At 42.6% G+C, this 14,453-nt stretch overlaps 1 protein-coding gene across 9 annotated transcripts in view; it reads left to right on the top strand.

The window, feature by feature from the left end:
- The first annotated feature begins 231 nt into the window (after window positions 1–231).
- Window positions 232–14,453, top strand: part of mark3a (MAP/microtubule affinity-regulating kinase 3a) — a 172,999-nt gene continuing 158,777 nt past the window's right edge. For 3 of the 9 annotated variants that reach the window (XM_060829241.1, XM_060829240.1, XM_060829242.1), the window contains exons 1-2: window positions 234–1,088; window positions 7,585–7,779. In XM_060829241.1, coding sequence (XP_060685224.1) covers window positions 1,038–1,088; window positions 7,585–7,779 — 246 coding nt within the window. In that variant the 5' untranslated portion in view covers window positions 234–1,037. Of the gene's footprint in view, window positions 1,089–7,584; window positions 7,780–14,453 lie in introns of all 9 variants that reach the window. The other 6 variants (XM_060829237.1, XM_060829238.1, XM_060829236.1 and 3 more) reach the window with 4 other exon arrangements.

Here is a 14,453-nt window from a genome sequence, read left to right as displayed (position 1 = left end):
TAAGAGCGTGTCCTTGGATCTGGGGAGAAGAAGGATGTTTCTGTGTCAATTTACCGACTGGAAGGGATTCTTTGGGTCAGGGCCAGAGCCGGCTCGATTCACTTGTCTGTCAGTATGAGGTTTCCCTGACGCAGTGCGGCCCAGGCCCAACCTCTTCCCTTCCCCTTCCACTACCCCCTCCCTCCCTCCCTCCCTCCCTCCTACCCAGCCGTGAGAGCCAGCCCCCTCCGTACCCTCACCTGTCCGTCCTCCCTCCCTCCCTGCCTGCAGTCCGCCTCCAGCCACCCCTTTCCGCTGCCGGCAGCCGGTGGCTGACGCGTTTCCTGCCGCAGCCCTGGGCTTGGCGAGTCGTCGGAGCCGGGGCGGCCATTTTCACCCGGTCCTCTTTCCCCCACCCTCCCGCCGGCACCTCCCTCTCCCTCCTCGTCCTGTCCACCCACTCCTCCCCCACACCATCTCTCTCTCCAACCAGCCAGCCAGCCACCTACCTGCCTCCCTCCTCCGCTGCGATCTCCATGTTAGACGGTGAGGAGTGGCGTCCGAAAGGTCCTGTCTCTCACGCTTGGAGCCGGGAAGCAGTGCAGCGGCGGCCGGTGAGCGCTCTCTCCTCTGGCCGCTGAAGCCGGGCCTTGTTACCGAGGCTGAGGGCAGTGAGTGGTGGGACTGCAGCAGCAGCAACAACAACAACAGCAGCAGCTGCTGCTGCTTCTCTGAGGGGGGGAAAGGTCCGCAACCGACAGCGCCTGGGAACGGCCCCGCTTCAATATCTCTCTGCACATCATCCAGATTGTTGTTTCTTTTTTTTTGTGTGTGTGGGGAAAATGTGGACGCACCGAAAGGATATTCGGCTTCATTAAGGCGGTGTGTTTGGTGTGAGGCTGCTGGATGTCTCCGGCTGCAATCCGCCGGGCCGACTTCAGTTGAAGCCCATCGCTTCTCAACGTTTCGCCACTCATGTCCTGTTGAGTCGAGTCTTCTGCAATTATTTGGGCAACGGTGCTAAGTTGAAACCAGGAGGGGCAAAAAAAAGAAACAAAATGTCTACTCGAACGCCATTACCTACAGTGAATGAACGTGAAACAGAGCATGTAAGTAATCTTTATTGGGGTTCAAGAGACCCCTGGAAGGGGAGCACAGATAATCGGACACTTTGTTTGAGCGACTAAATGACCAACTTGGCTTTGGTCAACCTGCCATGGTTTGGAAATGAATTGCCGGTGAACTTCAGTAAATGCTTTGTGTTGGTTTCGTTTGCAAAGCTTTTCTGGAAGTTTTGGGTGTTCACTTTTAAGTCGTTCGCATGTTCCTGATGCTTGGGTGTTTTTTTTTAAGTCTTGCTGTGCGCCTTTGGCTTCTACCCTTTACATCTCGGCCCATGTCAACACGGCACAAGGAAGCCGACAGGTGTCAGGACACATCACTGAGGTGTTAGATTTGACCGAGTTAGTTTTCACGCGAGCCGCTATGTCATGTTTATGGAATTGATGTTCAAAAAAAGGTATATTTAATAACAGGTCTCGTTGTGATGGTTTTAGAATACATCATATTTTCGAGGGAAGGACAAAAGTTGACCTAAGCATACAAAGCCTAACAGTTGTTACAAGCCTTAATCTTTTAAGATGGGTTAGCATGCCTTTTGCAAGTTCAGAAGGTATCATGAATTATTCACTTTGTGTCTCGCCTTATAGGATTAAAAATGATCACATCATTATACAGAAAGTAATTTTTTCTAAACAACTATTGGAAAGATGGTGTGAAACTTGAAATGGTTCAGAAAAGATTTACAAGGATGTTGCAAGGGTTTTGGAGGATTTGAGCTATGGAGAGAGGCTGAACAGGCTGGGCCTGTTTTTCCTGGAACATCGGAGGCTGAAGGGTGACTTTAAAGAGGCTGAGGGGCATGGATAGGAGTCCAGAACTAGAGGGCATAGGTTTAGGATGAGAGGGGAAAGATATAAAAGAAACCTAAGAGGCAACTTTTACATGCAGAGGGTGGAGCGTGCATGGAATGAGTCATCAGAGGAAGTGATGGAGGCTAGCACAATTGAACATTTAAAAGGCACCTGGATGGGTATGTAAATAGGAAGGGTTTGGAGGGATATAGGCCGGATTCTGGAAGGTGGGACTAGATTGGGTTGGGATATCTAGTTGGCATGGACAAGTTGGACCGAAGGGTCTGTTTCCATGCTGTACATCTCTATGATTCTATGAAATTCTACTACTAATTGAAAATAAGTTTTTATACTCAGGATTGTGGGGGACACTAAATGTTGTTGATTCCAGTGCTCACACAAAACTTGTATAACATCGTGTACTATCACCAGAACTGAACATACTATAATGTGTTTGTAACTCATTTCAACTGTGAATACTGATATAGGTATTGTCCCTTTAAACTGAACTTGTCTGAAGGCAATGAGAAATGATAGAGTTGAGCAATTTCTGATGTCTGTAATCTCATTCCAAAAACCCAATGAATTACTTTTGAAGTGTACCCACTAGTTTTGTGACACATTTGTCGTCTTGCTGTGTGCAAACTATGTTCGCAGGTAAAGGGACGGCTGAAAATGGGAAGCCTTCAGGAATGAGATAACGAGAATCCACAGAAAATATATTTTTGTTAGGCTGAAAGGAAAGGCTGGTAGGTATAGTGAATGCTGGGTGACGAAAGAAATTGAGGGCTTGGTTAAGAAATAGAAGGAAGCATACAGGATAGATCGAGTGAATCCTTAGAAAAGTATAAAGAAAGTAGGAGTATACTTAAGGAAATTAGGAGGGAAAAAAGGGGACGGGAGATAGCTTTGGCAAATAGAATTAAGGAGAATCCAAAGGGTTTTTACAAATACATTAAGAACAAAAGGGTAACTAGGGAGAGAATAGGGCCCCTCAAAGATAAGCAAGGTGGCCTTTGTGTGGGGAGCCGCAGAAAATGGGGGAGATAATAAACGAGTATTTTGCATCAGTATTTACTGTGGAAAAGGATATGGAAGATATAGAATGGAGGAAGACCAATGGTGACACCTTGCAAAATGTCCATATTACAAGGAGGAAGTGCTGGATGTTTTGAAACTGGTAAAGGTGGATAAATCCCCAGGACCTGATCAGGTGTACCCTAACTCTGTGGAAAGCTATAGAAGTGATTACAGGGCCTCTTGCTGAGCTATTTGTATCATCGATAGTCACAGGTGAGGTGTCGGAAGACTGGAGGTTGGCTAATGTGGTGCCACTGTTTAAGAAAGGTAGTAAAGACAAACCAGAGAACTACAGACCAGTGAGCTTGACGTTGGTGGTGGGCAAATTGTGGGAGGGAATCCTGAGGGACAGGATATACATGTATTTGGAAAGGCAGAGACTGATTAGGGATAGTCCACATGGCTTTGTTCGTGGGAAATCATACCTCAAACTTGATTGAGCTTTTTGAAAAAGTAACAGAGGATTGATGAGGGCTAGCGGTAGATGTGATCTGTATGGACTTCAGTAAGGCATTCGACAAGGTTCCCCATGGGAGACTGATTTGGTTAGATCTCACGGAATACAGGGAGAACTAGCCATTTGGATACAGAAATGGCTCAAAGGTATAAGACAGAGGGTGGTGGTGGAGAGTTGTTTTCAGACTGGAGGCCTGTGACCAGTGGAATGCCACAAGGATCGGTGCTGGGTTCACTACTCTTTGTTATTTACATAAATGATTTGGATGCGAGCATAAGAGGTCCAGTTAGTAAGTTTGCAGATGACACCAAAACTAGAGGTGTAGTGGACAGCGAAGAAGGTTACCTCAGATTACAACAGGATCTGGACCAGATGGGCCAATGGGCTGAGAAGTGGCAGATGGAGTTTAATTCAGATAACTGCAAGGTGCTGCATTTTGGGAAAGCAAATCTTAGCAGGACTTATACACTTAATGGTAATGTCGTAGGGAATGTTGCTGAACAAAGAGACTTGGAGTGCAGGTTCATAGCTCCAAGAAAGTGGAGTCGTAGGTAGATAGGATAGTGAAGAAGGCATTTGGTATGTTTTCCTTTATTGGTCAGAGTATTGAGTACAGGAGTTGTGAGGTCATGTTGCAGCTGTACAGGACATTGATTAGGCCACTGTTGGAATATTGCGTGCAATTCTGGTCTCCTTCCTATCGGAAAGATGCTTGGAAACTTGAAAGGGTTCAGAAAAGATTTACAAGGTTGTTGCCAGGGTTGGAGGATTTGAGCTATAGGAAGAGGCTGAACAGGCTGGGGCTGTTTTCCCTGGAGCGTCGGAAGTTGAGAGGTGACCTTATGGACGTTTACAAAATCATGAGGGGTATGGATAGGATACATAGACAAAGTCTTTTCCCTGGGGTGGGGGAGTCCAGAACTAGAGGGCAGAGGTTTCGGGTGAGAGGGGAAAGATATAAAAGAGACCTACGGGGCTACTTTTTCCACACAGACGGTGGTACGTGTATGGGATGACTGCCAGAGGAAGTGGTGGGAGCTGGTACAATTGCAACATTTAAGATGCATTTGGATGGGTATATGAATAGGAAGGGTTTGGAGGGATATGGGCCGGGAGCTGGCAGGTGGGACTGGATTGGGTTGGGATATCTGGTCGGCATGGACGGGTTGGACCGAAGGGTCTGTTTCCATGCTGTACATCTCTATGACTATGACTAAGACCTAATGGGTTGTTGAATTTCATGTTGTCCAGGACATTGGAGGCTCTCTGTGGAAAAAGTGAGGTCAATCCCTCAACACCTGAATGAGAAATAAGGTGCAGTTGTTAAGTTAGGTTATATTCCATTGCTGGTAGTGGCAGCAGTAATTTGAGTTGACACATTTACTGATGATTTTGGATTAGTGGTGCTGGAAGAGCACAGCAGTTCAGGCAGCATCCGAGGAGCAGCAAAATTGATGTTTCGGGCAAAAATCCTTCATCAGGAATAAAGGCAGAGAGCCTGAAGCGTGGAGAGATAACCTAGAGGAGGGTGGGGGTGGGGAGAAAGTTGCATGGAGTACAATAGGTGAGTGGAGGAGGGGATGAAGGTGATAGGTCAGGGAGGAGGGTGGAGTGGATACGTGGAAAAGAAGATAGGCAGGCATTCAACTACCCCTCCCACTCTGCCGAGGACATGGAGGTCCTGGGCCTCCTTCACTGCCGCTCCCTCACCACCAGACGCCTGGAGGAAGAAAGCCTCATCTTCCGCCTTGGAACACTTCAACCCCAGGACATCAATGTGGCCTTGGAACACTTCAACCCCAGGGCATCAATGTGGACTTCAACAGTTTCCTCATTTCCCCTTCCCCCACCTCACCCTAGTTCCAAACTTCCAGCTCAGCACTGTCCCCATGACTTGTCCTACCTGCCTATCATCTTTTCCACCTATCCACTCCACCCTCCTCCCTGACCTATCACCTTCATCCCCTCCCCCACAAGATCCCAAAAGGTAAAATATGTTGAGCTGTTTTAGTAATGATGGTTGAATTGCAAAGTTTAGCCAGGAGGTGGTAAGACTTCCCCTTCAAGTTGCTGTAGATTTTCACAGTCGCATCCAAAATCTCTTGACAGTTTTTTAAAATTTTAGTGTACTGAATTATAGTTTTCAGCTGTAATGTGACATTTTTCTGTCGCCTGAGACAACAGAAGAATGTTTGGGTTATCCAGAAACTACTTGGTGATTTTTGAGTTACTGTAGGGAGTGTGGCTGTGCTGTCCATCACTTGGCAAATATAAGCATGCAAATTTTGGTTTGTAGATTTGGCCAGTTTATGCAAGGAATGGGGACATAATGGTAATGTCGATAGACTAATAATCCAGAGGCCTAGGCTAATAATTTGAGATATTATTGGAATTCAAAATTTACCAGCATTTCTGAAATTGAAAGCTAGTCTGTTTCATAATCATCCTTACTGTCACTGTACAAATCCCTCTAGTTCATTAATGTTCCCTTTTAGGGAAGAAAATCTGTATCCTTACCTGGTCTGGTCTACCTGTGGTTCCAGACCTACAGCAATATGATGGATTCTTGACTAGCCTCCGAGAAGTCCAGCAAGCCACTGGTTCAAGGGTACTTAAAGGGTAGGCAACAAGTGCAGGCATTTCCAATGCACCCACATACCAGGGAAGAATAAAAACTGTATATAGCTGTGAGCATGGAAAAATGTTGTACGTGTGGGAGAAATGCCTTATTGGCAATTTCTTTACTGTCAAATTATCACCTGTATCGATGCTATCTTTTGCTATTTGAAATTTTCATCTAGACACATCATTCTTGGTCATTTCCATTTTCAGCAATATTATACTCGCCACATCTCTTATGTCAAGCAAGTTGTTAAAAGATTTTCATTATATTCCTTTTAAAATCCTCCATTGCTTTGACCCAGGTTACTTTTTCCAGTGAACGAATCCAGCATCAGCTTACTCCACATTCCATATTGACAGCTGCTTCTTGAGCCACAGGAATGTAGGAGCTGTTTCTCCCAGCCTCTCTGTCCTACCACATCCCTTAATACCACTAAGACTGTTCTCAGTACTTGCTCCTTCAATCTTTACTTGTTATCTGCCATCCTAGACAATGTTTTGAAGATATCTCTCTTCATACTGGGATTCCTATAAAAATGAAAATTCTAATGCTATCAACCCTGCAACCAGTTATCTTTACTGCCTTTTCGTACTTGCGCATTAAACTTAGTAATAGAACATGGACATAAATTTCAGAGTTAAGCTTCAAAAAAGTCTCTAATTTCTAGCGAAGATCAGAAAATCACTGAATTATGCAGTGCAGAAGGAGGCTGTTCATCCCATCACATCTCCAGTAGTTCTCAAAACATTTTTACTTGGTGCCAAATTCCTGTTTATTTCCTGTACCCATGCACATTGATTATTTAAATAGAAACAATGCCACTTCCTGGCAGCCCATTCCAAACATGGGCCACTTTGCTGTGTGATACTTTTCTCACCTTTTTTTTCTGATTTTTGTAAAACATTTTAAAACTGAACCGTGGTTCTCGATCCTTTTGAGAAAGACTGTTTCTTCCTATCTACTATTAGCTCCTCATGAATTTGCAAACTTTTATCCAATTTCCTTCCACCTTCTGTCAAAGAGAAACAGTCCTAACTTCTCCAATCTGTCCCATTAACTGAAGTATGTCATCCTTGGAACCATTCTTGTAAATATCTTTTTGCACTGTCTACAATACATTCACCACCTTTCTAAAGAGTGGTGCCCAGAACTGTGCACAAACTCCAGCTGTGGTCTAACATGCCCTGTATGGTTCAACAGAGTCCCTGTTCTTAGATTTGTGTTCCTGTTAATGAAGCCTAGAATATGATTTGCTTTCCATTTTTAATTTAAATCTGAGAACCCTATAAGTTTTCAATGGAATTTTCAAATGTTTCTTGAAGAGGAGGACATATCTTGACTGGAGGGCGGTTTCATTTTGGCCTTAGTTTGAACTGAAAGGTATTGCTTTCCAAGTACACGTCGATACAATAAATACTTGCATTTTTCATTCCTTTATTTTAAACCTAGATTTCTGACTTTGTTTACTTTAACCTTTTTGTCTAAAACTTCTAAAGCTTTTCAACTAATATCCTTGTTTTCCTCCACATCAGCACACTTCACATGTGGATGGCCGTTCAGAGGTTTCTTCGCGGTCAACCCGTTCTGGAGGCGCTCGATGCCGGAATTCAATTACATCTTGCGTCGATGAGCAGCCACATATAGGAAACTATAGACTTCTGAAAACTATTGGCAAAGGAAACTTTGCCAAGGTGAAGCTGGCTAGACATATCCTTACTGGAAGAGAAGTAAGTTGGTCTGTAATTGTTTTATGACTTATTCAGTCCGTGGAGATCAGCATACCAAATTTTCTTTATTACAGTTTATAATTTCTTTTCATTCTTAAGTTGTCACATTGTTTTTTTTCTCTGGCTCCATAACACACATTTCTGAACTTTTAGGAAATCTGTCTGAGCTCTCTCATATGCCTTTTTATAATTCCTCTTGCTTTTGAGCAAATGTGTGTACATTTTCACTTGGAACCTTCCATTATGATTCACTAAGGAAGCTCACCACGTGATATTTTATATGAACCAACTGAAATATTTTCCTGTTTACTTTTTAAGTAAACTCATTCAATTATGTTTCTATCTTCATGGGTTGTAGGTAGAGTATCCCTGGGTCATTGCCATTAACAGTTTAATTAAAGAAAAATCTATAATGATCCTAATCTAGACTGTCACCTGATGTACAGGTCACCTATTCTAGATATTAGCAAGAATGCATATTTTCACAGCACTAACATCATTTGATATAATTTCCAACTCTCCTTTGTCTCAATGAAACCCTTGTCAGGGTTGTTATAACCTTCAAGTTCAACTTCTCCAAAATGTTCTTTGTTAACTTCAATGCCATAAGCTCAAATTTAACCTAAACTGCACTACCTATATCCTATCCTACATTAAACACTTAATGTCCTCATCTCTGTTTATTTTCACTGTCCCTACCATGTCCCCACACATTATCTTGAAAATCATGTTTAGAGTTCAGTGTACAATAACATATTGGCGATTGGACAATTGATCCTGAGGTATGAAATTCAATCCTACATTGACAGGTGGGCTATTTAATTCTGTTATATTAAATAACTGAGATAACAAGCTAACATCCATAATTGTAAAGTGGAACTTCTGAATTGTTATCAAAATCCACCTGGTTCATTTAGAAAAATAAATCTGCCATCCTTTACTAGTTTGGACGATCGATAGTCTTATCATTCCTAATATCTGCAAGTTCTTTCAATCTTGCATCCCACTTAATGAGCTTCACTTTTCTACACCTGACTTAATGTTTCTGCCCATTCCTGATCACTACCATTTGTAGATCCTTCAGCTACCATGGCCTACAATCCAGAAATGCTGCGTATAAACCTCTAACCTTGTTTCCACTTTTCTCTAACAAAAGCAACTTCTCCAATGTCTATCCTCCTTTCCTAGTTGTATCTATTGCTTAAAGTTTGCTTGTAATTTTAATTATATGCTGTCTGCCATCTTTTTAGTATTTAGTGGCACAGTGAAGATGTCACTGAGCTAAAACTCCAGGTTCATGTTCTGGGAACATATGACCATAAGAAATAGGAATGAGAGCAGGGCATTTGGCCCCATGAGGCCTACTCTGTTAATCAGTAGGATTGTGGCTGATCCAGCATTCCTCATATCCACTTTCCTGCTTTTTGCCTCAAATCCTTGATTTCCTGATTGAATAAGAATCTATCCATCTTAGTCATTAAATATATGCAAGGATTCTGCCTCCACAGCTGTCTATGGCCAGGACTTCCGAAGATACTCAACCGCCCCCCATGAGAAGAAATTCTTCCTCTTCTCAATCTTAAATTGGTACGCGTGTATTCTGAGATTATGCCCTCTGGTCCTAGAATCTCCCATTAGCCGGGTTGGGGCAGGAGGGGGGGTGAGGGTGGGGGGGGGTGGGGTGTGTGTGTTTGGGATGTGACCTTAGCATTTATCCTTTCAGTCTGTTCAGAAATACCCATCTGCCTCCAGTGAAACAATATCTTAGATGAGGCCCCACCAGTGCCTTGTACAGTCCAGTAAGACTTCCCTGCTGTTGTATAACAAACCCCTTGAAATAAGGGCCAACATTCCATTAAGTCTCCTGATTACCCGATGCACCTGTATGCTAGCTTTGTGTTTTGCGTATCAATTTGACACATCACCTCTGTAGTGGTAATAATTAATTCTTCCCTGTATTCTTGAGTATTAATTTGATGGTCAAAGAATCTTCCACCATAAAGTTTGATGTGCAATATCTGCCAATTCCACTACCCTTTTCTTGTTCCCCATAACTGTCTTCCTAGATTCATTTTCTAGTTAGTGTTTTAATACAATTTTATTTAAACTCTATAGTACAGAAACAGGCACTTAGTCCAACTGCTCTAGAGTAATAATAAGAAAAGCATGTTATTTTGAATAGTCCATATTGTTTAACCACTGGTTTGATTTTTCAAAATTTAGTTGACTCCATTGTCTGTGCTATTTCTTTCTGGTATAATAGTATTTTACAACACATAAGGAAGCTCTTTAATGGTCCTGGCTGTCTGTACAAACTACATATACAGGCCGTATACAAGCTACATTCACCTGTCATTTTGCATACTTTTGGGTTTTTTGGGAAAAAAAATCTTCCCTGTTTAGAAAGTATAATTCTGTTTCAATCACAGTTTGGCAGAATGTACTATTTCTTAACATAATATGATGCAATACCAATTGTTACACTGTAAAAGTATTTCATTAGCTGGGGTAACCTGAGATCTTTGAAAGGTGCTGTGTAACTGCAAGTCTAATTTTGTGATTAATGCTTATTTTTAATCTGTTATTTGATGCACATTACTGTTAAATATTTCCAGTGTGAAAAATATTTCTCATTGATTTACTCCAGCTATTTATCAATCTTTGAGCAATAAATCCTACTTTATGCACATTGAATTGATTATTTAAAATCAGGGTCCCTTTTTTGTTCTTGGATGGCTCTGAATTAATCTAATGAACAATTGACCTATACTGATAAGGAAGGTCTCTAGCTCTGGCTCTGTGTTGGTTAATTTCTTTTCATTTGGGTTGTTTGATTATTGGACTTGGAAAGGAAGGATAGGCCAGAGTTTGAATTTGCAGCATGGGTTGGTACTTGGGATTTCAATGTTGTAACCATTTTAGAGACATGGGTAGAGCAGGGACAGGAATGGTTATTGCAGGTCCCGGAATTTAGATGTTTCTGTAAGAACAAAGAGAACAGTAAAAGACAGGGTGGTGTGGCACTGTTAGTCAAGGACAGTATTACAGTTGCAGAAAGGACATTTAGACTCGTCTACTGAAGTAGTATGGGATGAGATTAGAAAGCAGAAAGGAGAGGTTATTGAGTTGGGAGTTTTCTGTAGGCCTCCAAATAGTTCTAGAGATGTAGAGGTTAGGATAGCAAAGATGATCCTCAATAGGAACGAGAGTGACAGGGTAGTTGTTATGGGGAACTTTAACGTTCCAAATATTGACTGGGAATACTATAGTTCAAACACATTGAGCAAAAACTGACCAATCTAATATGTGAAGGAGGGTTTCCTGACATAGAATGTAGACAGACCAACAGGGGCAAGGCCTCATTAGGTTTGATACTGAGTAATGAACCATCCAGGTGTTAGACTTGAAGGTGGGTGAGCACTTTGGTGATAGTGACCATAATTAAGTTATGTTTACTTTCGTGATGGAAGGGGTACGTATATATCACAGGGCAAGTGCTATTGCTGGGCGAAAGGCAATCACAATGTGACTAGGCAAGATTTAGGATGCAAAGGATGGGGAAGGAAACTGCAGGCGATGAGCACAATTGAAATGTGGAGCTTTTTCAAAGACCAGCTATTGCGGGTCCTTGATAAGTATGTACCGGTAAGGCAGAGAGGAAGATGTCGAGTGCGGGAGCTGTGGTTTATTAACTAAGTTAAGTCTGTTGTCAGGAGGAAGAAGAATGCTTATGTTAGGAAGAGATGTGATGGCTCAGTTAGGGTGCTTGAGAGTTACAAGTTAGCCAGGAAAAACCTAAAGCGAGAACTAAAGAGAGCCAGGAGGGACATGAGAGGTTATTGGTGGACAGGATCAAGGAAAACCCTAGGGCTTTTTATAGCTTTATCAGGAATAAAAGAATGACTAGAGTAAGATTAGGGCCAATCAAGCATAGTAGTGGGAAGTAGTGCATGGAGTCAGAGGAGATAGGGGAAGCGCTAAATGAATACTTTTAGTCAGTATTCACACTAGAAAAAGACAATGTGGTTGAGGAGAATACTGAGATACAGGGTACTAGACTAGATGGGATTGACGTGCATAAGGAGAAGGCGTTAGCAATTCTGGAAAGTGTTAAAAAAATGATAAGTCTCCTGGGCCAGATAGGATTTATCCAAGGATTATCTGGGAAGTCAGGGAGGAGATTGCAGAGCCTTTGGCTTTGAACTTTGTCATCATTATCTACAGGAATAGTGCCAGAAGACTAGATCATAGCAAACGTTGTTACCTTGTTCAAGAAAGGGAGTAGAGACAACTTAGGAAATTATAGATCTGTGAGCCTTACTTCAGTTGTGGGTAAAATGTTGGAAAGGGTTATGAGAGAGGTTTTATAATCATCTAGAGAGGAATAAGTTCATTAGGATAATCAACACAGTTTTGTGAAAGGTAGGTCGTGCCTCACAAATCTTATTGAGTTCTTTGAGAAGGTGACAAAACATGTGGATAAGGGTAAAGCAGTTGATATGGTGTATATGGATTTCAGTAAGGCGTTTGATAAGGTTCCCCATGGTAGGCTATTGCAGAAAATACGGAGACATGGGATTGAGGGTGATTTCGCCATTTGGATCAGAGATTGGCTAGCTGAAAGAAGACGGTGGTTGATGGGAAATATTCATCCTGGAGTTCAGTTACTAGTGGGATACCACAAGGATCTGTTTTAGATCCACTGTGTGTCATTTATATAAATGACCTTGATGAGGGCACGGGAGGATGGGTTAATATATTGGTGGATGACACTAAAATAGGCAGAGTTGTAGGTAGCAACAAAGAATGTTGTAGGTCACAGAGAGACATAGACAAACTACAGAGCTGGGCTGAGAGGTGGCAAATGGACTTTAATGCGGAAAAGTGTGAGGTGATTCACATTGGAAGGAGTAATAGTTATGCAGAGTACTGGGCTAATGGTAGGATTAGATTAGATTACTTAGATTAGATTACTTACAGTGTGGAAACAGGCCCTTCGGCCCAACAAGTCCACACCGACCCGCCGAAGCGAACCCCACCCATACCCCTACATATACTCCTTACCTAACACTACGGGCAATTTAGCATGGCCAATTCACCTGAATCGCACATCTTTGGACTGTGGGAGGAAACCGGAGCACCCGGAGGAAACCCACGCAGACACGGGGAGAACGTGCAAACTCCACACAGTCAGTCGCCTGAGGCGGGAATTGAACCCAGGTCCCTGGCGCTGTGAGGCAGCAGTGCTAACCACTGTGCCACCGTGCCGCCGCCAGGATTCTTGGCAGTGTAGATGAGCAGAACGATCTCCGTGTCCAGATAGGTAGATACTTGAAAGTTGCCACCCAAGTGGTAAGGTTGTTAAGAAGGCATACAGTGTGTTATCTCTTATTGGTAGAGAGATTGAGTTTCGGAACCATGAGGTCATTTTGCAGCTGTACAAACCTGTGGTGTGGCCACATTGGGAGTATTTCATACAGTTCTGGTCGCCGCATTGTAGGAAGGATTAGATTACCTACAGTGTGGAAACAGGCCCAACAAGTCCACACCGACCCGCCGAAGCGCAACCCACCCATACATTTACTCCTTACCTAACACTACGGGCAATTTAGCATGGCCAATTAACCTGACCTGCACATCTTTGGACTGTGGGAGGAAACCGGAGCACCCGGAGGAAACCCACGCAGACACGGGGAGAACGTGCAAACTCCACACAGTCAGTCGCCTGAGGCGGGAATTGAACCCGGGTCTCTGGTGCTGTGAGGCAGCAGTGCTAACCACTGTGCCACCGTGCCGCCCCAAATGTGGAAGCTTTGGAGAGGGTTCAGAGGAGATTTACTAGAATGTTGCCTGTCATGGAGGGAAGGCCTTATGAGGAAAGGCTGAGTGACTTGAGGCTGTTTTCATTAGAAGGTAGTTGAGAGGCGACTTAATTGAGACATATAATCAGAAGGTTAGATAGGTTGGACAGTGAGTGTCTTGGATGGGTATTGGACTGCATGATTTATGTTAAATATTTAACACTTCTGAAGACTGCAGCAGATTCCATAAGAGAGAGGCAAAATACTCAGTTTCCCTTTGCACAGATTTTGTCAGCCCTGTTGAGTTCTCCAGCATTCTTTGTTTGTGACAAATTCAGTACTCTGCCACTGTAAAGAAGGCTTCTGTTTCTCTCATGAGAAAAGCCTAATATAAAGCCTGCGATTATAGGATGAAGTAATGTTTGAAAATCTAATAGGATAGAAAGTAGTAGACTTATTTTGGTAGTTAATGGGTTCAGAGGCATAGATTTCGATTTAGAAAAGCAGACTGGAGAGCTTATCTCAATTGTGAGACTTCATTTTGATGATTACTACTTTGTTCTGCATTGTGGTAACCAAAACTCTGTCATATTAGAGTGTTTAGCCAGCATATTGTAAAAACTTTGAAATGACTTCAATAAACATTTCTTTCATTTTTGGTATTTAGTTCCCACCAGCTTTTCTGGTTATTTGTCACTGATTATTTGATCCATATTCAATGCTTTAAATGTAACTGTTCACTTTACTGGTTATATTTTGTCCAAGTATAAAAGTGATTGCATTCCTTTTCAAATTTTTAACTGCAAAGTTGTTTTTTCTGATGTTTAACACAATTTTTTCCAGTCTCAAAATATGCTGTTCATACAGTTTTTT

This window comes from Hemiscyllium ocellatum, chromosome 8, assembly GCF_020745735.1.
Source record: "Hemiscyllium ocellatum isolate sHemOce1 chromosome 8, sHemOce1.pat.X.cur, whole genome shotgun sequence".
In the NCBI taxonomy this organism is placed as follows: Eukaryota; Metazoa; Chordata; class Chondrichthyes; order Orectolobiformes; family Hemiscylliidae; genus Hemiscyllium; species Hemiscyllium ocellatum.
This window is presented reverse-complemented; position numbering and strand designations above follow the sequence as displayed.